Source organism: Aulostomus chinensis, chromosome 11 (assembly GCF_037954235.1).
Source record: "Aulostomus chinensis isolate RoL2024-O1b breed Wild chromosome 11, RoL_Achi_v1.0, whole genome shotgun sequence".
NCBI classification, from domain to species: Eukaryota; Metazoa; Chordata; class Actinopteri; order Syngnathiformes; family Aulostomidae; genus Aulostomus; species Aulostomus chinensis.
This window is the reverse complement of record NC_141330.1, coordinates 13,014,774-13,039,092: the sequence shown is the minus strand read 5'-3', so window position 1 is coordinate 13,039,092 and position 24,319 is coordinate 13,014,774. Positions and strand designations below refer to the sequence as shown.

At 43.6% G+C, this 24,319-nt stretch overlaps 2 protein-coding genes across 5 annotated transcripts in view; both read right to left on the bottom strand.

Moving 5' to 3' along the window:
• Positions 1-571: 571 nt before the first annotated feature.
• Positions 572-5,475, bottom strand: rbm24b (RNA binding motif protein 24b). The gene is made up of 4 exons (XM_086217242.1): positions 5,019-5,475; positions 4,665-4,788; positions 4,507-4,561; positions 572-2,023 (listed from the first exon to the last, which is right to left on the bottom strand). The coding sequence occupies exons 1-4, from the start codon at positions 5,184-5,186 to the stop codon at positions 1,663-1,665; spliced, it is 708 nt and encodes a 235-aa protein (XP_086073368.1). The 5' UTR covers positions 5,187-5,475; the 3' UTR covers positions 572-1,662.
• A 1,261-nt stretch (positions 5,476-6,736) lies between these two features.
• The window catches only part of kif13a (kinesin family member 13A), a 38,057-nt gene continuing 20,474 nt past the window's right edge, over positions 6,737-24,319 (bottom strand). The window contains exons 11-40 of one of the 4 annotated variants that reach the window (XM_086218626.1): positions 24,032-24,244; positions 23,820-23,930; positions 23,598-23,732; positions 21,286-21,416; positions 20,945-21,031; positions 20,685-20,860; positions 20,062-20,281; positions 19,128-19,290; positions 18,870-19,013; positions 18,632-18,781; positions 17,811-17,975; positions 17,547-17,720; positions 17,315-17,466; positions 17,096-17,228; positions 16,785-16,931; positions 16,258-16,290; positions 15,319-15,418; positions 15,076-15,202; positions 14,932-14,987; positions 14,720-14,844; positions 14,055-14,231; positions 13,874-13,966; positions 13,619-13,771; positions 13,462-13,539; positions 13,300-13,350; positions 12,731-12,812; positions 12,496-12,647; positions 11,376-11,540; positions 9,481-10,648; positions 6,737-8,741 (exon numbers count right to left, since the gene is read on the bottom strand). In XM_086218626.1, the coding sequence (XP_086074752.1) occupies positions 8,608-8,741; positions 9,481-10,648; positions 11,376-11,540; positions 12,496-12,647; positions 12,731-12,812; positions 13,300-13,350; positions 13,462-13,539; positions 13,619-13,771; positions 13,874-13,966; positions 14,055-14,231; positions 14,720-14,844; positions 14,932-14,987; positions 15,076-15,202; positions 15,319-15,418; positions 16,258-16,290; positions 16,785-16,931; positions 17,096-17,228; positions 17,315-17,466; positions 17,547-17,720; positions 17,811-17,975; positions 18,632-18,781; positions 18,870-19,013; positions 19,128-19,290; positions 20,062-20,281; positions 20,685-20,860; positions 20,945-21,031; positions 21,286-21,416; positions 23,598-23,732; positions 23,820-23,930; positions 24,032-24,244 (4,995 nt within the window). In that variant the 3' untranslated portion in view covers positions 6,737-8,607. The remainder of the gene's footprint in view (positions 8,742-9,480; positions 10,649-11,375; positions 11,541-12,495; positions 12,648-12,730; positions 12,813-13,299; positions 13,351-13,461; positions 13,540-13,618; positions 13,772-13,873; positions 13,967-14,054; positions 14,232-14,719; positions 14,845-14,931; positions 14,988-15,075; positions 15,203-15,318; positions 15,419-16,257; positions 16,291-16,784; positions 16,932-17,095; positions 17,229-17,314; positions 17,467-17,546; positions 17,721-17,810; positions 17,976-18,631; positions 18,782-18,869; positions 19,014-19,127; positions 19,291-20,061; positions 20,282-20,684; positions 20,861-20,944; positions 21,032-21,285; positions 21,417-23,597; positions 23,733-23,819; positions 23,931-24,031; positions 24,245-24,319) is intronic. The other 3 variants (XM_086218629.1, XM_086218628.1, XM_086218627.1) reach the window with 3 other exon arrangements.

Here is a 24,319-nt window from a genome sequence, read left to right as displayed (position 1 = left end):
CCCCTACAGGTGTCTTAGGTGTCTCATTCGTGTTCCTGCTCTTCTTTTTTTTTTTATTAAACTTTTGTGTTTTCAGTGCATGAATTAGCTTGAAAACAACTCAATGGCTCCATTTACAGGTGTTATGTCACTTTTTTCATCTTTGAATGAAAATGATATAAAAAGTCCAAAATGTTGGCTGAGTGGGGGTTATTATTTTTTTTATATATAGGTTGAATTTAATTTGATCAACATGAGAAAACCAGCTTTGTTTTCAACTAACGGTTGTAAGATTGGTGAACCCACAGATCCCCGTTACACATCAACGGTGCTTTAATGTACACAGAGGCAAGTTTGACTTTCCAGCTATTGTTCCGAGTGTAATCTGGAAAACGAATACACATTTGTCATTTGGTGAAACAGGTTTATGGCAAAAAGAGAGGTGGATTAAATGAAATGACTGTCTAATAATGACATATCTCCTACTAGCAGGTGAAGGCGGGTCAGTTTTTATGGTGTAAACATGCAGGATGCTCCAGATATACGTACTATTTGATCTAATCATATGACATGATTTCAAACACAAGAGAACGACAGTAAATTTCCTTTTATTTCACAAATATAAATCACCTGCATTATTCTGAGTCATGCATTACAAATTGCAAAGTAAAATAGTTGACATCTTTGCATTTGAAAACACTGAATGCCAGATGACATCAATGTCAACATCAAAAAAAACAAAAAACTTCCACTCCTTTATCAAACCGGTCAAGTATAAAAAGTGACATTTCAGAATTAAGAATCTATTTGAGACGACAATAATACATCTGTAGAACTCATATTTTGTTCTGTAGACAGCCATCATATGCTCTTGATCATCAGCAGCACACGCAAGGACGCGTTCTATAGCAGACCTCATACATGAACAGGCACAGAAAAAAAAGGGTTTATTAATGTAAGTCTCCATAATAAATACATAAATAGCATAATTTAAAAGGCACATTAGGAAACATTTTCTCAAAAAGACAAATTCACATTCAGCAGTGTTTCTCCCCTTCGCTGGACTGCTTCAGGTGCAGCGAAACGGGGAGAAGAGCGAGTGCTTTTTCCAGCTTCAGCCTCGGCGTTTTGTCTCAGCTGCTACGTTTTCGAGGGGAGCTACGGGTGGGGGGGTCTAATCTATCTCACTTCAAACTTATTTTATATATATATTTTTTTTTTTTAAAAAAAGAGAAAAATACGAACAAAACACTGACTTTTCAATAGTTATCTGCATAGCTTTACAAAGTAAACACTGGTCCAAAACGGTGAGTGAGTGAAAACTGCATGACGACTTGCTGTTTTGGTTTTTGGGGAAGATCATAAGACGTGAAAGAACTTGGGAATATATCATTATATATATCTATAGATCTATATATCTATATCTATGTATATAGATATAGATATATATATACACAAATTTCAGCAAAGAGGTTCAGCAAGTGTACTTCAATTAATGTTAAATATTAAATATTCAAGACTGACAAAATACTGATCTCATCTGAATAAAATATACAGCCACTCCTCTTTGACTCCGAAACTCTTCTGATATTCTTTGAGGGAACATTTCTTTCTTTAAAAGCCGGAGTGACAACCATCATACGACCTCTGACCCCTCCCTCCTCTGAGGTGGATTTCATGCTTCTACTGCATGCGATCCGTCTGCAGTTGCTGAGGTTGGTACTGGCTGAAGGCTGCGGCGGCGGCGGCAGCTCCTGGCGTAGCAGCAGTGGCGAGCGGCTGCTGGACGGTGTAGCCATAGCCCGCTGTGGTCATGTAGCCGGTCGGTGCTGGCGAGGCTGCATACGGATACTGCTCATAGGCAGCAGCAGCCGCAGCAGCAGTGGCTGCAGCTGCAGAGTACTGAGCATACGCCGCTCCGGTATAGTCAAGATATGGTGAAGTGGTGGCGGCAGCTGTTGCCGTAGCAGTAGAGGGCTGTACATGAGGGATCACCACACTAGGCTGCACAAAGGCCTGAGGGTAGACGTAGTGGGCAGGAATCCTGAAGAACAAGAAAACACACCAGGTCACAGAAGAGCCACGGTGAGTTATCTGTCCAACGCTGACAGTAAATTCTGGAAAACTGAACAGCAGGCGCCACAAATACGTCAATCCAGTCCTCAGAACACAGCAAATCCAAACCCTAGCAAACCCTACCTAGAAATGAAAAGTTAAGGAGGCAGCAAAAACCACAAGGAAACACAAGCGCAGCTTTTTAAGATTTTTTTTTTTTTTTTTTTTTAAAGCACCTGAATCGGGAACACAGTGTGGCATTAAAGTGAAGACACAACCCAGCGCTGCACCCACAGGAAAAACCGCGCCGGTCAAAATGCGAGCTTGATCGCACAACACATCAAGAAAAGTGGACGTGGTTCTGTCCACGTTCTGTCACGACAACACCACACTTACAGGCATGCCCACACATGTTAGGTCCTGAAACTTCAGTAGATAAACAGATGCAAAACTGAACCCTTCAATGAGAAACCCAAGGTTCAATTTGCACATTTGAACCACGGTGTTCTGGTTCAACAAGGAGATAAAAGTTATATTGAATTGAGAAGTGTACACACTCACACTCACACTCACACACACACACACACACACACACCACTCCGCTCGTCAGCTCTTCCCTCAACGAGGAAGTGCAGAGAGGGAATCAGGGCGATCGCACCAGCAAAATGCAGCATTTCATCGCAATGTGAGACTCTGCATTTTACTGGGGATGATGTTCTCTCCTTAATATACAAAATACCAAAAGAACCTCAATACAAATTGAGCTGCGCTCACTGAACCAGTCGACTAAACTGCTGCTCATAGAACTCTACAGGATCTTATGAAGCACGTGTTTATTTGTGAGAAAGGTGTGTGAGAGCAGCAATAAAGAATCCAGGCCAAGTATAAATGGATGACATCAGGGTATCTGGGTAAATTTGGACCCCCTTTTTATAAACTAGTGTTAAAGTCACCCTTGGTAAATATATAGAGGAGCAGGTGTGAACTGTTATATCTATCCCTCCCACACTTTTGGACACACACACACACACACACACACACACACACACACACACACACACACAAACACACACAGAGTTTGACTGACAGGGAAGGCTGGAAGCGTGCTATTTTTGCTCCTCTTGTCAAAGGACAAGTTGATCTTCTCCTTCAGGAACACATGGCAGGCCACTCGTCCACTGTCTCGATGACCTCCCTCGACGAGGGAACAGGAAAAGTTACAGAACTTTTCCCTTTTTTTTTTAACAGCGAGCAGCAACTTCGAGCCATCTCTCTCGAAGGAGCGATGAACATTTTGTGGTTTGCTAGGGTGGAGGGCTAAATAAAGGTGCTTTGTGAACCGGCAGGACATGTGGGGTAATCCGCAGCACGTACGGGCAACATGGCTCGGCCCCACCTGTTGTCCACAGCCCAGCAGCCCCGTGCGTCTGTGCCATACATTATTAACAGTGCTGCCGAGTGACTCCCATTTTCCATCTGAATTTGAGAGGCCGTGGAGATCAGTGTAGCCAACAGCTGCTGCCTGGGGGGGTGGGGTGAGGGGGTGAACCGGCTTAGGTCGCTGTCTGAAGCCTGACCTTTTTTTTTTGTAATATTTTTTCTTTGTTGACCGCGTGGTGATAAGTTTTCAGCCAGAGAGAAGGGGAGCGAATATGCTTAATTTTGAATTGATACTAAAAAAAAAAAAAAAAAAATTTAAAAAGGGTTATTAAAAACAACAACAAAACAAAACAAAACACAGCATCATGGGTAAGAAATAGAAGAAACTCCCACATGCAAGCCAGTGTTTGTTTTGTTGCAGGGCTTTTAAAAAATGAGAGGTCAATCATCAGTCCTCCCCCTTTTTTTCGTTTTTTGGGTTGGTTTGTAATATACAACAAAACATCATCGACATATTATTAGCTGAAGAATAAACTGCAAGCTACAATCATTAAATAACTCCCTAACAAAGTAATTAATTAAATAAATAAAACTCTCAGTCGGAACAAACACCTCCTCCCCCACTGCAAGTAGAGATGAGCACACAAGTTAAGCTGAACACCACATCAGACTGAAAACAAGGCACACACCAATCTATGTACTATAGAAAACAGGAAAATAATAAATCAAAATCCAAAAAATAAAACAAAAAAAGAGGAAGACTTCCATGCATCTAGTCACCATTTCAGTTCGTTTGTGTATGTATACAGGTAAGACTTTAGTGCTTTGCCCAATGCAGCTATTCCTCAAACCACCATCAGCTATTTTAACCGTTACCGAGCCTGTCAGATCAGAGAGAGATAGACAACATCAAGTCAATCTGGTGGGAAGCGTTCAACAATCAACGCCACGCACGTAGACACACTCATGTCTCCTCACTCAGGAGTGGAATAATAACATTTTAAAAAAATAAACATTATAACATCATAAAACAAGGTAATATTGACTGTATTTGGATAGATTTTATTGAGAGAAAGTGCAGCAGTAACATACCCGTAAGGTCTTTGGATAAATGCTGGATGAATCTGAGGGACACCAAATGCAAATCCTGGAAATAAATGAAGTTATTGTGGATTATTTTAGGAAGTAAAGTCAATCTGAAACATTAAAAGTGTCAACTCCTCATATCTGACAGGGAAACAGTCCCTCACCTGGCTGTATGACCCTTGGCTTGGCCCCCAGGTAGGCCAGGTTCACGTTAGCCTTCCTGCCGTCTATAATAGGGTTGGGGTCCTTGCAGGCTCGGTCAGCTGAGGCCCGGTCCGCCATGGTCACCTGAGGGCCATATTTGAATGATCAGCTGGCATGAACACATTAGTTATGGACCATTAGAGAAGAATCTAACCAGAGACAAGCGAGTCTGAGTGAAAATGTTGATCCAGTACTTCCAGTTTGGCTTGCTCCAACTTCTGCAACGACTTTCTAACCACACGGAGCACGTGTTGAAGAAACTAAGATACTGTTTTTTGTTGTTGTTGTTGTTGTTTTGTTTTTTTGTTACTCACAAATCCATAACCTCTTGACTTCCCCGTCTGCCGGTCCGTGATGACCACCGCCTCCTCGATGTCTCCAAACACCTCGAAGTATTTCCTCAGGCTGGAGTCCGTGGTGTGGTAAGGAAGACCTCCCACGAAGATCTTGGTGAAAGTGGTGTCCTTCTGGGCCGAGTGCATATTTGTTGATGTGTGAAAAGTGAGTTTTTTTCTTGAGAGGGAAGATTAAGTGGAGAACGCGTGGAGCTGAGTTAAGTTTGGGGAGTGTGTGTGTATGTGTGTCGCGGACAGGCAGCCCCCGGTAACACGCCTGTCTGTGGATCTTGACGGAGGAGGAGGAGGACACCTGTTAGTTTGCTGCGGGAGGTTTCACAGTTGTCAGTGTGTGCGTGTGTGTGTGTGTGTGTGCGACACACTAAACTCCACCCACGTACACACCACCGCCTCACAGCTGCCTCAGCAGAGCCAAGCGGACTACAACTCCAGAGAACCAGTGAAAATACACAATTATCTTCATCTCACTTTCTATGTTGAGGAGTCAGGAGGTCGCCTACAGCGCCACATGCTGGACGGGGGACAGAGAGGCCCAAACAATACTGTACCGCCACCATCAGAGGGAGCGTCCATGCAGCGACCCGAAAATCTGGAAAATCCTGTATTTTGTGATCAACGAATCGTCCTATAAATTTATAGTAAGTTCCAATAAAAGACTTCTGTGTCAGTCACAAGTCAGTACCAGCCCTGACAGATATATTCCTATTTTAAAGAATGATATCCATATTTTAAAGTAAATAAGTGTAATTGGGTCACATTACATGGAAGCTGTTTTTAAAAATATACATTTTCCATTAAAATACCCACATAAATAACCAAATCAGGGTGCATCTTCTTTGTGTTGTGGAGTGATGATATCTGCTATAGGTTCGAACATATTCATTATCAAGTCAGGTGATCCGTTGCACTGTTTTAGCAGAAAACAACTGTAATTGTATTTTTCATTAATATGAGCAGCAGTGACTCAGCAACATGGTTTTAAAAACTGGAAAATTACTGCTGAAATGCTGAGTTTACCTGCAGGCCTCTCTTTGATCTCTGCTCTTACTGTCATATTTAAAGAATATCATATTAGTATGTGAGTTAATAATAACAAATCTCAAGGAATTGTGGTTCTAGATTCCGCCCTTAAACATGCAGGTTTTAATCCTCCACATTGCTGTGTACCACCTGAAGTATGAACTGTAATGCCCTCCATGTTTGAGTCATTCATGGCTGTGTTTCACTACAGACATGTTGTCATGTCACATTGGCAGAAGCACACTTACGCACAATAAAACCAGGGGTTCCTCTCACAAACTCAGTGGAACACCAAACCAGCGGCGTTGTGTACTTGTTGTGTAATGACTGCTGGTGGTAATGAACCAGTTGTGTTTCCTTCAGCGACTCCAAAAATGTGGGTAACCTCCATGGAACCCATCACACGCATCAAACGACTTTTTTTTAATTCATGGGGTTGATCTGACCTGACCAACAAAAAAACAAAACAGAGCAAAAAAAAAAAAAAAAAAAATTAGATTCACTTATCAACAAATTATAAACCTGCATAAAAATGTGTGGTTGTGTGTACGAATTGTGTCAACACAAATACCAAGTTTAGGAATCTACCATAACATTTTAAAAAGTACACATTTGGACAGAATGGAGAAACTGAAATGACATTGAGACGACGGGGAACGATTGCATGTCCTTGCCAACGCTGCTCCAGCGAGATGTCATTCAAACTTACGTAAAACTGAGCGTCTTTCCTTCTTCACTGTGGACAGAAAACCTATGCTGAAAAATGAAAACGTGTAAATGTTAAGCCAAGGTAATAAACCCCCCACAGAAATCATATAAAAATGACAAATTTCACGAATGCCAAATAACGGTTCATTATTATTATGGTTGATACTTTTGTCATTAAGAGTCATTTTTCTTACTCATTCATGCGAAGAGCATGATATTGTTGCAGGGATTTTACAGGCCTTCTTTCACAATCAATTCCCTATTTTTCTGCTGAATAATATACTTTCTGAAGTATAAGAGAAGCAATTGACAATAATTACACATCTGCTGTTTTTAAATATTCTCATGATGTACAGCTAAAATGTATTACAATATTCAGCTCCACACGGGATCAGCTACAACAAACCAATTCAACACAAACACATCAACAGCTTGATTGTAAATGTTCTATTCAACATTTTGTACCAATTAAAACAATTCAAGATACATTATAAATACAATTCTGTACATTATAATAGTGTAAATACTATTTTCAAAAACATTTCTATTTACAACTCCTCATCAGGGAGAGCAGCTTTGATTCTTTTTTTTTTTTTAAAGTAAGGTCTTGGGTTTCTTTCATTTACTTGAAAATTGAATATAGAACAATTTTTAGTCCACAGTTAGCCACTTCCATGTTCAACTGTTCTCCATAATGTCTTGTTATTTCTTCATCCAATCCTGCATTATAGAGTACCGCTTAACATGTAGTCAGTCAACAGTTCAAGAGTGTCCAATCAGTCTGGTGGCATTTGCCTCTAGGCATGGTGATATCCATACACAGGTTTCAGGCCCATCATGTTATACGTGGCAAAACTTGTTATGGCGAGCTGTTCATTGAGTCGTCTGGTGTTTGTGTGGCTGCCGTGACAGAAGCAGAGCAATAAGGCATCATTAGATCCAATCCTTGGACAAAGCCTAGCTGCTTCGGTCGGCGTATGAACGTGCAGACGCATCAGTCCCCTCGAGTAGAAGCGCAGAGATCACTTCATCATCAAATCAATATGGAAGACAAAAATCATGAACTCTCCAAGGATCCTTTCCAGTGCAAGCATTCAAACAGCAACAGTCTCATGCTGGATTGAGATTATTTCATCCCCAGTGTTACAGTACTTCAACAGGATAATTTAACATGACACACAACTGCAGTCAAAACACTGAAGGCAGTTCAGGTTTTGCAGATTTGTCCACTGTTCCTAGAGATATGGCACTAAGCTTTACTTGAACGCACACACACACACACACACACACATACGCACACACACCTGCACACACACACACATATATGTACATTCATATAATATTAGTGTACCTCCACATACTGTAGGTTAGGAAAATAACATAATACTCATAACAGCAGATATGGAACTGTAGTTCTTTGGTTACCCCTGACATATCATATTGATGTAAATATCAATGTTTATTAACAGTAGTACATTCTTAATCTTCATATCCCAGATTATTTAACTATGAGCCTCAGGGGATTATGCATCGTTTTACAAAAATATCATATTTCTTATATATATAAACCAATGTAATAAAATGTATGTGGGTAATGTTTCCATATGGACTCCCAGTTCAAAGTTAGGTTCTTTATCAAAAATATCACCATATAGAAAACTCCGATATGTGCATAGAGAATATTCAGTGAACAGTAATTAGGATAGCTTCATTTAGTAAAGCAGACACGCCTGCGGAACACATCAGCTACAAGACTTGAGTGGCAACCGGGAAGGAAAAGAGGGGCCATAGAAAAGGCACCGGACCACCCTCGGAAATCCTATCTGATCAGAGTCTGGGGTTCTACGTCCATGGAGGGCGGCCCTCTCGTGAGACGAGATGGTTTCACGAACACGCCGTGGCCTGGCGGACAACGGAAGTAAACTCTCCCCTGGACAGTCCCGTTGTGCTTGCCTATGAGAGGATGAAGCAGAATTCATTTGATGATGAGTACATCTGTAGAAGTAAAATGTTAATGGTGTAAATAAGATAATATGCTATTTATTTTTATTTAACCTTAACTTAACCAACACACAAGGACAAAAGAGCTTCAAGAAAAGTCGTTATGTTATGTTGGCAGACAACGGTTAAGAATCTCTGAGCCAACAGCATGAACGCGTTGATATCACTACGTGTCGTCACACAGCTCAGGAGCTGACGGGTGGTGGATCAACAGGAGAAAAGGCTGAGAAACGTAAGGGTTCATTCCTTATCCACCTCAAACACTGGCGGACAAACAAAGGAGGAAGACCAGGGTCAATACTGGTTCTGTATTTCTTCGATGTTCTAAGATGTAGGACCAAAATGGGGCTGAAAGCCAGACTGAGGTGGTCACTTTTTTGCTAGACAAGGAAGCTAACATTTGCTAACTGACAATAGAAAGTGCTTCAGTTGGGGACTTTAACCTCTTACATGCTCATGCTGTTATTATTAGTATGTGACAACATCACAAATTGTATCACGACGAGATAGACAAAGTGAATTGTCTGTCTTACGTCTGACCAGGAGGTGTGAAAATTGTCTATTGCACCTTAAAGCATGAATGTATTCTGTACTTGGGCAGCATGCTAGGATGGCCAAAAGCTGAAAGAAATCTTTAGTGTTTGCTTTGCTGCAGTTTTCCATACATAATCATGTATGAGGCCAGACTCACCCACTGCCAGGTCCAGCTTCACACCAACCCAGATGCCCTTGGCAAACTCCACCCCTCCAACATAGTAGACTGTTCCTCTCCTCTTCCCCACCCACACCTGCTCCCCAGGAGCCATCCAATCAGGAAGCTGAGCCACAGGGGTGCTCTCGTCCCCGCTGGAGTCCCCTGAGGGCTCTGCGCTGCTGGGATTTGGACTGGGACAGGGACTTCCATGGGGCAGATCACCTTGTGCTGGCTCCCTGATGGGAGGTTCTCCTCCGCTCAGAGTTGGTGCAGATAGTGGGGCTGTAACTGGAGGTGGAACTGATGCAGAGGAGACTGCTGGGGTTGTAGGTGGAGCAGGGATTGGTGCTCTGACTGAGGTGCAAACAGTTGTGTTAGGGCCCGGTGCAGCTACGCTAATTGAGAGTTTATCATGAGGATATTTGCATATATCATCATTTTCACGATGAGAAGCGTTGATAATCCCAGAGACATCAGAAGAGAGGTTATTACCCCCACATGTTTCCATTCTCTTCGGTTGGTTTGTGGAGAAGTGTAAACCCTCCTGCTCCCATCCCTCTGAGAAATGTGCCAAATCTTCCTCTCCAATAGTGTCATCAGCCCCTTTAAAGTCCGTGAACTCCTGGCTGGTGCTGAGGACACAGTTATGAGGTGGAGGGAATGTTTTCAACTTGTCCATGCAATAAGGAACTCTGACAGGTGAAGAGGCAGGGTGGATGGAAGCATCCTGAGCCCCACCTACTGAGAGAGGTGGCTGATGAGCTTCTGCAGAAACGCTTTTAATTTGGATGTAGCCTCTTCCAGCAGGACAGCTGAGGGAGTCATGGGAATCTCTGGAGGTGCAGCTGAGATGATCAGAGCTTTCACTGGAACTGAAAGGCATGTCCGACAGCGTAGCATTGGAGGCACTGTGTGAAAAGTAACCACTCGTGCAACTGCTGGTAGTGGGGCTTCGAGACACCTCCCTGTCTCCGCCTCCACCTCGACAACGGCTTCCTCTCAAGTCAGAACGGGAGGATAGAAAACCCTCCTGGCTTTCCAGAGTGGCATTGTAGATCTCAAAATTTGCAAAGTCCTCTGGGATGTACGTCTGGAAGCTGGTGTGGTGGTGAGAGCCCTGATCTAAATTCAGAGTCATGTCCACGTCTGTCTCATCTTCCGAGTCCTGCCGATCAAAATCAGAGCAGCAGGACAAACAACAGTGACACAGGACACCATGTTAGATGTATGAAGCGTTAACTTGTACAAATGCTATTCTAATAGGTAATGAAGGCTGTCAAAAATATTGCAGATTGTGAACATGTGGCACAACGGAGATTACTTTCACTTTTACTTGCACCCGATCATTGAATCATAACATTAAAATAAACCACCGCTAACAGTGAAATGACGGAAGGCTACCCGGTACAAGGTACTAGCTGCAAAAGATTTCAAATAGTTCTGAGCATTTGAGCTACCAATCACTTGTTCACAGCCTGAGAAATTCTCTCTGGTCTAACCATACTACTTGGTTTCAGGCCTTCACAAAAAAAAAAAAAAAAAAATACAGGTTGGTGCAATACAATGAATTCTGTACTAGGACACAGACCATAATCAGCTGACCAGGGACACTACACACATCCCTGAACAGACATATTTGGTTACATTCACATAGGTTTTATTCATTCTCTTCCTATGGATTGTTTGCTTACTAAAACAAATGAAATGTAGTACATTTGCTGCGGTTACACCTTGCGCATGTTGCTAGGGAACAAGGGGTTCGATTCACCTCCTCGTGCTGAGACTCACTGAATACTTCATGCGCAACGATGTGAGTGTGTGACACGTCAGTGAGTGATGTATAGCTTACAGGCAACCTCTGAGCAGTGTGTGCTGGTGTGTGTAGCACTTACAGCACTGTATGGCAGTGTGTGGCTGAGTTGTCTGCTGTTGGGAGTGGAGGTGGGGGTGGAGGTGGAGGTGGAAGGCTTGCAGTGGCCCTCGCTGCCTGCCCTGGGTCTGCGCCAGGGGCAGGGAGGGGGGAGCAGTGCACTGCTGTCCACACATGAGCGCATGCTCTGCGGATGGGTCAGAACAACAGCACAAACTTCACACAAACACACACACAGCATGCATGGAGCTGGGCAGGCCAGTTACATAGTTAGTGCCATGCATTTTAGGATTTCACAAAAAAAAAATGTACTTGAAGTGTCCTATTGGTAATTATTGTCTTTTGTGCCTGTCTGTCACTCTACTGCTGCAATTTAGGATTACGTTTTTGGGTTGTCCATCCGTACTTGCATCCCATTCTCTTTCTCGTGATATCTCAGGAAGGCCTTAAGGGATTATCTTCAAATTTGGGGCAAATATCAACTGAGAGACAAGAAAGAATTAAAAGATTTTGCCGGTCAAAGGTCAAGGTCGCTGTAACCTCATATGTACTCATTCTTTCAAGCAATAAGGACGCCTCTGAGGATTTATTCTAATTTGGCACAAACGTCCGCTAGGACTTGAAGATGAACTGCAAAGATTTTGGAATTCAAAGGTGAATGTGCCTCCTTTAGTCCACTTCAAGCACACATGAAGACAAGGATGTAAGGTTAGTTGAAAAAGATGCAACAAATCAAATGATCAAAACAACATCAGACAAGACTTTAAAGCCAGCTCTCTCATGCTGTTGCTTTTCATCACTTGCCAGTGCCTTTGTTTTAGAGTGTGTGTGTGAGTGTATGTGTGTGCTTGTGCAGTCACATGTGAGCAAGCCATTATTGTGAAATCATCAGGCAGGCTTCAGGATGTCTTGACTCTGCCAATATATGTACCACTGTACCATGTTATGGAAATGTATGTATTTGAATGAAATGGGAAATTGTAAAGATGGTGTTTGACGAAGATGAACAATGGCAAATGGGATTGAGGAACGTGGTGTGTGTGTGTGTGTGTGTGTGTGTGTGTGTGTGTGTGTGTGTGTGTGTGTGTGTGTGTGCACGCGCGTGTGTGGTTGGGGGGGCATGGGTTTAACTCCTTCCTCACCTCTTGCCCCAGCAGTGGGCGGGCCTCCAGGACTTTCTTTGCCTTGGTCTCTTCTTTAACAGGCAGCAGAGACTTGAGGAACTTGGGTGGCTGAGGGGAGAGTACCTTGAAGGGACTTGAGTTGAAAAATGTGGGGCTCTCTGGAACCGAGCCTGTGTAGGAACATTTAGAGTTAGAACGCAACAACACATAGACCTCAAATCAAGAAGGCGCATGGTTCTTCAAAAATGTTTACCTGGGTTGTCCTTGTTTTTGATTGGCGTGCTGCAAAGAGAGCTGTCCTGAGGATTGCAGCTGTCAGGGTGGTCACAGTGGTCCTAGACAGCAACACTCAGGTTATTTTAGCCAATATCGTGAGCTTATAGTTTACTTTCAGCTATTCTGCAGAGCAGTGGTTTTCTTCTAGTGATCCATGTCCCTCCTAGTGGTACATTGGTAGTCCCTGACCAAGCATTGAATAATATAATCACCCAGACGTCACATGTGTAACATCAGCTTGTTTTCGAGTCAGAAGGAGGCTCCCTGGAAACCTCTGTTGTATTTTTGACATTTACGTGCTCAGGACCCAAGTCAAGTCAAAATGACAGAAATTATAATCAAGATCATTAAAATGAAGAATTTTCAAAACTGCTCATATTCATTGGTCACCTGAACAAGTTAATTTCTTTTCTTTTTCTACACTCATTGATAATTATGCTCTGGTAGAGGTTTTGTGAGCCTACAAACCTTTGAAAAATTGTCAAAAAATAAATGACCTCAAATCTTACAAAAGAGTTAAAAACGTGTTAAACATGCCTGGCATACCTTACAGTCTTCATCCTCGCAGCCAGTCAGGTCAGTTTTACTACATGAAGACTGGAGAGCAAGAAACATGTAATCAGGGACACAAGCCGCATCATTTTACAGTGAAATAATTATCACCATGAGGGTCAAATTGTTTAAAGGAGTAAATAAAGTGTTCATTACATGCTGTACATTTGGTGTGCTGATACTCCTCCTTAGGTGTCTCCCCTTGGTGGCCAGCGCCTCCTTCACTGTCACAGCCTGCAGAGAGGAAACACGGCAGTTATATTAACTGTTTACTGATTAGCACCTTACAAAAAGTTACAGGGAGCAAAAATACCTGTCGTAGCCTCTCTAGACTGAGGATGTTCTCCACTTGCAGAACTCCACGTGTGTATTTTTCTATGTAAGTTTCTCCATCCTGAGTCTCGTCGCTGTCTCCGCGAGCAGCCATGAGCGCTAATGTCTCCCTCTCCTCCGGCTCCTCTGAGGCCTGACCAGACAGACCGAGCCATATATGTATGAACACATTTGTTAAAGAGGCTTTGTTATATGTAGTTATTGAAAAAGTATTTAAGTGGACAACAAGCTGTACCTTTGGTATGTTGGAAACAATCTCATAGGATACACCACAGGAGTAAAGTGTGTTTTTCAAGGACATTCTTCTCTTGAGACTCTGAGTGAAACTCTATGAAAAATAGTAAAATCATGTTGGTTATTTTCAATAAACCTTTTGTACTTTATGTTAAATCTGATTCTTCTTGTCGCCGATAAACCTGCTTATTGTAGATGTTGACTGCAATCCTCTTGCGGAGCACCAGCTCCATGGACGCAGGGTGGCTGAGCTGCACTGTGGCTTTGATGATCAGGTAGATGCGCTCGTGAGGTGAAGTGATTCGATTGAGGTGCACGGAATCATGGATGGATGAGTCCCAGGAGCACATGGCAGACACCTTGAAAATAAAAGGATTTGTATTTGATTGATGAAGTAAAAAGAATCCCTGTCTCTAAGCAAAAAGAGTCAAGGGTTAAAGTCCATTTAAGAGCATCTCATGACACTTTAGCCCAGTTTAGCCCAGTAAGGGGGTCTGTGATTACAGTTTGGCTAGTGGCACTGCCCAACATCCTTTACCACACAATTACATGACTGTGTAATTGCACAATTATGGACATAATAGTCGGAAAAAAGTTGATGCCCTAAATTGCTCCATCTGGGTGATTATCCAGGGATCTTCAGCTTACATAGGCAAGAAAACTAAAATAGGAACCTTCCAAAATCCAACTACAGGAAAAAGAAGCAAAGGCATCAGTTTACATTTCACCTCAAAGAGGACATCAAGAATGTAGAGAACATCACATAAAGGCTACTTCACCCTACAAAGTTGGCCACACTGTTCTCTTCTTGGACACAAGAGGGCAGTATATTTAAAGTATTTCTCACCTCCTCCTCACTGTGCCTGATGATGGGCAGATAAAAGAACTGGCTGCCGTGCTCCTTGGGTAGGATGGAGTTAACGCCGGCAGCATGTGGGCCTGTCAGCTGCTCGTTTACTGTCAAATTATCCGCTAGAGAAAGAAAAGATAATAAGGTCTTATAAAACCTGAAGGAGACATGTAAAATATAACTTTAAGCCAAGCATGTCTTTGCCTCACCATTTAAATCCAGAAAGAGGACAGGGATGTGAGCCTCCATTCCTGCAGGTGGCGTCCTACAAGTGGTTGAGCATGAGATTAATGGTGGGAAAAAGCAAAGAGCTACAAAGGGAGTGAATCCGACATGGAAGTGTGTGTGTTCACCAGTCTGCAGGAGCTCCAGGGATGCCACTACCAGGCGCAGGTACCAGCACAGCATTTCTCTCCTCTGTCAGGCCAACCCATTGCTCCACCAGCCGAGCTTCACGCTCAATATCTTCTTCAGACTTCTCTGGTTTCACACAAGGGAAATGTGTCGTCACGACAGGAAAAAACAGACACACACACAAACACACACACAGCGGCTACATACGCAGGTTTCAGAGTGTGTTTGGTAACCAAATTCACCGTGCTTGTTGATGATTTTCTTGATTTGTTCGTCAAGGTACTCCCGGCGTTTTATCAGGGCCTCTGACCATCGTTCTCTTACACAATTGAGATCCTCCTCCTGGAAGCAGACAGAGACCAGAATCGATGCCAGTTGACCTGGGTCGGCCTCAAGATACAGCTGAGCTTTAACCGGGGATGGCAAAGGTGCACAGGGCTAACCTGTCTGAGGGGGGACCATATCTGGACCATATCATATCACCCACTGCTAAGATTTCAAAAAGGTCAAGTGAAAGCTAGTTACCACACCAAAGGAGCTTTATTTTATGTTGAAAATGGTCAGATATTTGTACAACACCTCCCCTTAACCCCTTTGCAACAACTAACAGACATCCATCCTCACTTCCACATTGCCATATATGTCGTTGCATGCATCTCCAGCCACCTACAGTCCTACCTGGACGAAGGAAGATCACTTGGAGCAGCTTCCCTCTGCAACTTCCAACCTCAAAAGCCAACCACATTAGGCCTCTGACGTCAGCGCACTTCCACCATGCAAAGTGCTGTAAATCATGCAGCCATGCAATGCCCACGTGATTACATGAGATATATTGTTCCTGTGGCTCTTCGGTAGTGTCAGGCAAACAGTAGCGTTAGTGCGTGTAACTTCAGGGGAAGGCAAGAGAGAGCAGGAGAAGATCTCTTGCTGGGAGCTCAGCCATGGGTGGAACTGTATTTTGCGCACCAGGCTGCCAAAGAATGGTTGGTGTCATTTGTAATTATAGCATCAGAAATCATCCACATGTGCAGCTGGGGTTTAATAAAGCACTCTTTTTAGTCGGGAGAGGCACAGCACTCTGCCTCCCGCCTCACAAACACATGATCAGCTGGTTTCCTTCATGCTGCAGAGTGAACAACAGGGAGGGGGAGAGCAGCAGCGGGATGATACTGAGATGGTACCTGATAACTATCCATATCGTCTTCCACCTCTCTCTGGCAGGAGAGAACACACTCAGTCAGATGTGGGGAGCTGTAAACAGCCCTGACATGACAGCTCGGGCATTTAATCCTCCTCTAACTTTAAAGGACTCCCCCCTTGTCTTGAATTTTTAGTCTTCCACAACTAAAAACTTCTTCAACAAACCATGTTTTTGAGTGCATGAAAGAACAGAAACCTGCCTGGATTTTTTTTTTTTTTAGATGCTGTGACTGTTCAAAATTGATCAGTCCTCACTTTCCGTTGGCATCCATGCAATGATACATATTAACAAGGCAGTTTGGGTCCTCAGACTCACAAACAGCTACCCAGATGTACCAGTCACAACAGACAAAACATACATGAACTAAATTAACATAATATTGGATTTCACTGAGAAGAAATTCCCCAAACACTGTTCTGCATAATTATAATCACCCTATTATTGTCAACATGAAAGCCAAAGTAGAATACGTGTACTCCAAAAAATGTGCGCTTGTGTTTCACAGACCTGGTAGCTGTCGAGGGGCCTCTGTAGTTTGGTGGAGCGAGCTGACACACAGCCAATGGAGACAGACAGCACCGCCTCCACTAGTAGAGGCAGAGTGCCTGAGTTCTGGACTGGCTTTACACAGACCTGCAGCCTCCTAGAGTGACCCTGCTTGGACAAATCCCCATAACATCAGCATGAAGCTTCCAGCACTGTGCTCTCAAAGTATGACACGGATAGAATTATATAATTAGTTACGATCCTCTAAGTATGTTTAGTATAGTCGAGCCAGTCTAGCCTAGAGGGAAATTTCCTCATAGTTTCTCTCTGACCTGTCGCAGTTGGAAGACTCCTCCAGTGCTGATGTCTTTTCCAGGATGCAGCTCCACCGATGAGTATTCTCCCTGCTCGTTCAGCTCTTGGATGGAGATCCATAGCTCGATCCTGCGAGATACCTCACTCCACCTTTATGGGATTTATGCCAAAAATTAATCAAGTGTAGAAGTCTGTCTCAGGGTACAAACCTTTGTGTGCAACAAGAGATTCTATACCTGTCTCTGAGCGTCTGAGTCTTGGCTTCTAATGCATCCAACTCCCACAGCGAACGTCCGTTCCCAGCACAGCAGTGACCCCACACTTCTATTGCCAGCGCTCCATCGGATATAAACTCTAAAAACTCATCTGTTACATGTACAACGTAGTCCTGCAAGAAGACACTGTGTTGTTGTTTCTATTTAACAGAGACATCAAATGTGAAGTGAAGGAGCCAGCAGTTTTTCTTACACTGCAGTGATCAAACTGCACAGTGAACTGGGCATCTGGGCTTCGAGGTGAAGGTCTGTCTGGGCTAACCATTGGAGGAGCCACTGTGGGCTCGCCATGTTCCCAGAAGGTATACTGGCAGAAGACAAAGTTGGACAGGTTGAGGGGGAGTCCTGTGGCCTCCCTGATCCGTACCTGAAGCAAAGACACAATATGAAGCCTGGTTGACCTCAGTCACGTGTTAATGAACTGTGAAAGTCTTCAGCACGTCTCAGACTCAAGTACCCTGCAGGTAAGCCTCTTGGCCATGTGGACCATCTCTCCATTGGTGTCCATGACTTCGAAGCAGCTACTCTCACTGGAGTTCTCTGATGAGTCATCTCCCCCAGACAGGCGCTCTGGTATGACTCCACTGACTCGCATCAGCTCGATGTGCAATCGCCCTGCTAACTGTCCACACAAAGGACAGACAAACATCAGCTCTCCTGTTTCAACAATGTTCCCATTAACATTTTAGGTACTGCATTAGAAAAGGTTGATGGAAATGGAAAATCTGAAGAAAAAAAAAACCTCCTTAATTTTGTAAATAAGATTTGATCAAGGTAGATTTTGTCTTTTCTGAAAAATAAATCAATCACATAATGGGGCATCTTTACATTCAAGTTCAGACCTACTGAGCATTTAACTTCAATTAAAATAGAAATGTGGTTAATATTTAAATGCAAGAACTGCAATCTGTTGAAAGGAAAGCGGGTGTGCACGAAAGTGGTAACTGTCGACCATTTTTCAGTAACAAAATAATTTCTAATCATGACTCTGAGGGTAAACCTCCACTAATCAAGACGCTTTGCTATGAGCTGAATGAAAGAGGAAATGAAACAGCATCTCCAAATATGCACAGAAGTTAGCATTTTATTTTTAGGATTTCCTGAAAAATTTGCACACAAAAAAATCAGTGATACGTTTGAATGGAACCCCATATACAAGTTAAACTGAGTTTGCATATGCGGAAGGAAAAAAAGAACAACAATAACAGTAAGTAGGTGTTATGAGGCAAAAAGCTGTCCCGTGAATCATGTGATCTGTTTCAGTAGGTGTATCCTTACCTCTCCCTGCTGGCTGATGATAGGGACAGCATACTGCAGTTTGACATCATGGAAAAGGCACTCCAAGAAAATGTTGGCAACTCCTATGAGGTTGTGGTTCTCTTGTGCCTCATAGAACGGATCACAGTGTTTACCGTTTGCCTTGTTGTACTGGGAAACACAGGAATAATGCCATTAAAGATATTGATAGGTGCACTGCTTTATTTCTATCTCGTGTTTCTAGTCATCCGTTAATCACCATCTCCTCTGAGCCTTCCTTCCAGTCCCTGTAGTGGTCTCTCATGTCCACCAGTTTGTTCTCCAGTTTCTCAATGGTCCACACCTGAGTGCCCTTCCCTTTCCTGCGCACCTGGATGGCTGGCTCACTCACTATTGTTCCACGCTGTAGGAAAATTCATCAGTAGTTTACATATCCAAAAATGATGCAAAGAAATTCCTGAGATTGACTCCCGATCTCATTTCTGGCATAGGATTTCAAGGAGTTCAGAGGTCTGACCTTGCGGTTGGCGCTAAGGTTGGCGGCAGGAATCTGGAGGGTGACCTGATAATCAGTAAGTTTGTTCATCTCCTCCGCTAGAAAGTTGGCCTCTCGCACCAATGTGTTGGCTTTCACAACTTGCTCCCTGAGCCGAGAAAGACTCTGACGAAAGAGTTCATCCCTGACAAACACACAGGGAGAAACAGATCATTATTATGTTAACGGACAGGAAGACTTTTATCTTTGGGTCCTGGGTATGTCTGCAAGTATTGAGACACTCAGGCAGTTCTCCAGAGGAAGTCGGACAGAATAAATGACACTATTTGGATTTGATGTTGTTTATCTATATATGAAAAACAGAAAATAAAGTGGGAAATAAACAAAACTCAGCTCAGTGTGGTGGGGAAATGTCAAAGGGCCGATTTAAGAATAAGACGTCGAGGCTGAATCTGGATGCTCCAGGGAAGGTTTGCTGGTGTGACTCTGATGTATGTTGGTAAACACTTGTGCGTTGTTTGAATGCCACAGTGCACCACAACACTGACTCTGGGCCATCATGTCCCCTCACTGTAGCTATTTCAAATGGGAAAGAATGTAACTTATCTTTATTTAAAGAAGGCTATACTGTGAATTTTTTCACTCCTTAATCTGAAGTGTGAACTGGAACTTCACATTTGAAGTGTCATGTTCGAATAAACCTGCAGTCACTCTGAATGAGTAACAAATCCCAGTGTTTCAAGAGACTTGTCCCATCCATGTTTAGGGAAAATGAAGAATATTCCAGAAAAGGTTGCTCTGGAAAGCAAAATACTCAAAAAATAGTTCAGAAAAAAAGGATGCAGAACATTTGAAAATGACAACATTGAGACAGACCTCTCTGCTCACGTGTGTGTTTGCGTGCATGTGTGTGTGTGTGTGTGTGTGCCTGCATGCATGCGTGTGTTCCACTAACCGTTCTTCTGTCCAAAGTCGCAGTTTGCTATGTGGTGCGTGTGTGGGGAATGTGAGGCGGTCACTGCTGCTGCGGTGGTGTTGTTGTGTTTTCTCCGGAGACAGTTGTTGCCGTAGAGATTCCAGCTCTCTTTCGTACATCATCCTCTGCTCCTCCAAAGCCGTTCGCTTTTCCTCCAGGTACTGCTTCTCCAGTACCTGCACCACATTCTGCATGGGGTCTACACACACACACACACACACACACACACACACACACACACACACACACACACACACATGCTTGTCAGTTCAAAAAAAAATGAAGATGCGACATTCAATGTGGAGACCAATTTCTTGCTTTATCATTTTTCTAGCATACTTTGCTGCTTTTATTTGTTTTATATGACTGCAAATTAAACTTTGGGTAGTTGACACTCATCTCAATCTCACAATCTAACTTTCACTTTCAACCAAATTCGTGAAACAAAGCTTTACAGTAAAAGTGCTTGTAATGTCCCAGTAGCTTTGACGAGCAACGTTCAGACACAGACCTGAAACTCTATCCATGCAGCAGCACAGACTGCATACAGCTGTGGACTGAAAGCCTAAAGGTTTAAGTAGATTGCAGATTATTCTAATCACCATTGTTCCCAAGAGTCTTCATGATGACCTCCATCTGGGCGAACTCATAGCTATAGTCCTGCTCAGAAGACGCCTCACTGGCTGTTTCCACATCTGCCTCGATGAAACTCTCCCTGGGAGAAGCTCTTTCCAGCTCCTTCAAACGGTCCCGCCGCTTTCGTTTAGGCAGATTAATCCTACAAAACAACAGGGCGTCCAGTCACTGACTTTATATACTCCTATTTGTTTACATTTTTGGGGTCAAACCAGGAGGCTCGTACCTAAAAAAGTGATTGTTGCCCCACAAGATTCGATCTCCGTGCCACAGGTGCACCAGAGAATCCACCATAGTTCCGTTCACACACGTCCTGCAGAAAACAGAGAATTCTACGAATGAATATGTCAGACGGGGTTATAATCTCCATTTGTATACATGGAAAACTAATTGAGAACTCCTTTGTAGTGGGAGGGAAACGTGGTTCTGATACAAAGCGAAGAGCTCAGATCATAGATTCCTCGACAATGAGGTCATGTGAAACACTAAGTTTCAGTCATCCATGAGAGAGTGAGACAACAAAGAGACCCACTGTGGCGTATTGGAAGTAACTTTATGGTAGCTCACCTGGCGTTCCCTATGGGCGTCAAGGTGACATCACCATCTGGGCAAAGCTCCAGTACGCAATGCTGAGGTTGGATGCCGATCCCGAAGAGCTGGATGTCTTGAGATGTGTCAGCACCTACGTGTGTGTGCTCCTGCAGACAGGACAGAGGACAGATTAAGCAAAGAATATTGACAGGCCTGAAACTAGAAGCATGCATCTCTTTATTCCTAACGTATTCAGCCATGAGGAGTAGTATTAGAGAAAAGAACACGCTTTAATTTGAATTGCCATTTCAAGAATAAATCTAAAACAAAACAAAGAGGAAAAAAATGCTCTCATTGCAGAGAGGGCGTTGTTAAACAAACATCCCCTTTTCTAGAGGATGTCCAACCCTGCAGAGAGCTAACCCACTTCACATTACCATAGTCATTCCACACTGATACGCCAGGCCGGCCGGCAGAACCCAGACAAAGGCCTGTTGTTTCATGCACAGGCTGCTGCCTCGCATGCCTCTGCTCTTCCAGGTCCAGCTAGCAGGTTGGTTGTTGTGCTGACCTGCTCTTAACGGACTCCTCTCATAGTGCCATCTGGATCATTGTGTGCTGCGTTTCAGGGCCTCAACTGTAAATGTTTCTGCTGTGGTATGTGGGGTGCCAAGGTAGTGGCTGTGTGTAGTTAACAGTGTCCTGTAACTGGCTGTGTTGTAGCAACAAACCCTCGGAATAATACTCAGCCTTAGAATAATACATTAGCGATTACGAGGTGTTTGTGACTTTGGTGATAGCTATGGGACATTCACGACCCTCAATATACAATACAATATACCGGTAGTACAATTTTCAAGCCAATTTTACTTGAATTTCCACAAATTACAACTCCACAAATTTGCCCTGAATTCCGGTAAAGACTAAATCTGGAATGAATAAATCTAGAAATAAAACATTTAATAACATTTCTGAGTAACGATGTACTTAAAGGCTTATTGTCACTGTCATGGTTACCATTTATTTGTTCTAATATTGATGAGAACAAGGAAGCCAGTTCTCATCCAGCAGAAGGAAACATCAGCCAGAAAGTGAACTTGCTGCAAAATTAGAGAATTTTTCGGGGAGAGCTTTCATCTCTTCACTTTTGGGTTTCGACCTCAGTTTCTAAGCTAAATGAATTGAAACCAATTCTAAACTGTCCACATCACTGGACACTGGGCTCAAGTCCCACCGCCCAGCAAGAGTCGAACAACAAACCACGGAAAACGAGTCAAGTTCACTTTCTTTGTCACTGGCACAGTCTGCCAAGACGGTGTGATGCTCTTCTCAGCTCTTCCCAACAAACTGCCTCACAGACTCTGAATCACTCAGAATGCAGCTGCCTGGATCATCACACGCACCACCTCATCTGACCACATCACACCCCTTCTCTCAACAAACTTGCCCCCGTGTATCTCCTCCACTACCCCCCCCCACACACACACACACACTCCGTTCCCTATGCTCATCCTCAACTGAGCTCTTGTTGAACCAAACCTCACTCCTCATCGCCATGGTGGCGAGGGCTCTCAACTGCACTGCTCCCAGGCTCTGCCCCCGCCCCCACACATTTGACAGTCTGACACAATTACCCTTTTCAAAACCCACCTGTTCCAACTGACCAACACACTGTAATGCTCATCCTGCTGTCTGTTGTCATTTTAGGGTGCATTCACACTTGACATGGTTTGCTTGTACCATGCTGACGCATGACTGCCCCCCTTCTCCACACCCCCACCAGCCTGTGCATGTCTGAGCCCTGTGAGCCTGGTATGTGGTTAGGAGTCTTGCTGGTCAGGATTTTATTACATCACAGGAGCAGGACAGGAGGGATCTTGCAGGATGATGCAGAGGTGACAATCCACTCTGGTGTAAGTCACCTCTGTCACACACTGAATCAAAAAGTTTGTATCCCATAAGGATTGACTGCTTTGCTTTGACTGGTTTCATTTTAGTTCTTAAATTCTTGTGGAGTTTAAGATGGCCTTGAGTGTCTTCGAATACAATGTGTTATTGTTATCATTATTCTAGCACTTCCTTAGTGAGGACACTCCCTTTTGGACCGTATATATTTATTTTTAATCTTGACGACATCCTCCAGATCACGAAACAGTGGGCGTACACAGGATTCACAAAGGAAATGAATTAACATGCCTTCTGATTTCTGCAAGTCCAGTTATCTTTCACTTCTATTGACATAAAAATTAGTCTGACTGCAAATTGAAGCCAACAAGGTGACTCTCAACATCACAATGAACCGCCATACGAACAAGAAGAAGTGAGCATAACTAACACAACTGTATCACCTTTAGGTAGTAAACCAGGAGCTCATTCAAGGCTGGATCCGCATTCAAATTAACCAGGAAACACTTGTCGTCACCCACTTTAATCCCAGATGTTTCCAAGGAGATGCCCATGCTCTCCAGCTGCTTTTGACGCTCCTACAAACAAAGGTAATTAAAACAGTACAACTTTTGGACATAAAAATGCTGAATTACAATGGATCTTTCTACAATAGATGCACTCACAGTGGCAATCTCCTCCGTCTTCCGTAGTTTCTCCTCCCAAGTGACGGTCATCTCCTGAATGAGCTTCTCAGACTCCTGAAGTTTCTCCTTCAGCTCAGGAGCCTTCATGGACTGAAGGGATGAGAGAGTAGATCATGATGTCAGGGAGGTTGAATCAGACATGAATACATGATGTGTCAGTGTTTGGTTGGCCCCCGATCCTTTCCCCTCACCTCAGCCTGAGACAGTTGGACTTTAAGCTTCTCCACCTCCTCTCTGAGCTCTCTGATGATTCGAGCATTGGGGTCTTCATTCACCACTGCGTGGTTGACGATTCTTTTGGCCCGGTCGGCGTAACGTAGGGTGGATAGAGTCTCCTCGTAGTTATCAGCCGCAGGGCTCACCGTGGCTATCATGGCTGTCTTGCTGTTACCGCCGAGGTTGTCCTGAAAACAAACACTCGTGTCATTTGGGGGGGGGGGGGGGGGTAAAGTTGTTGCACCAAACATTCCATCACAGTT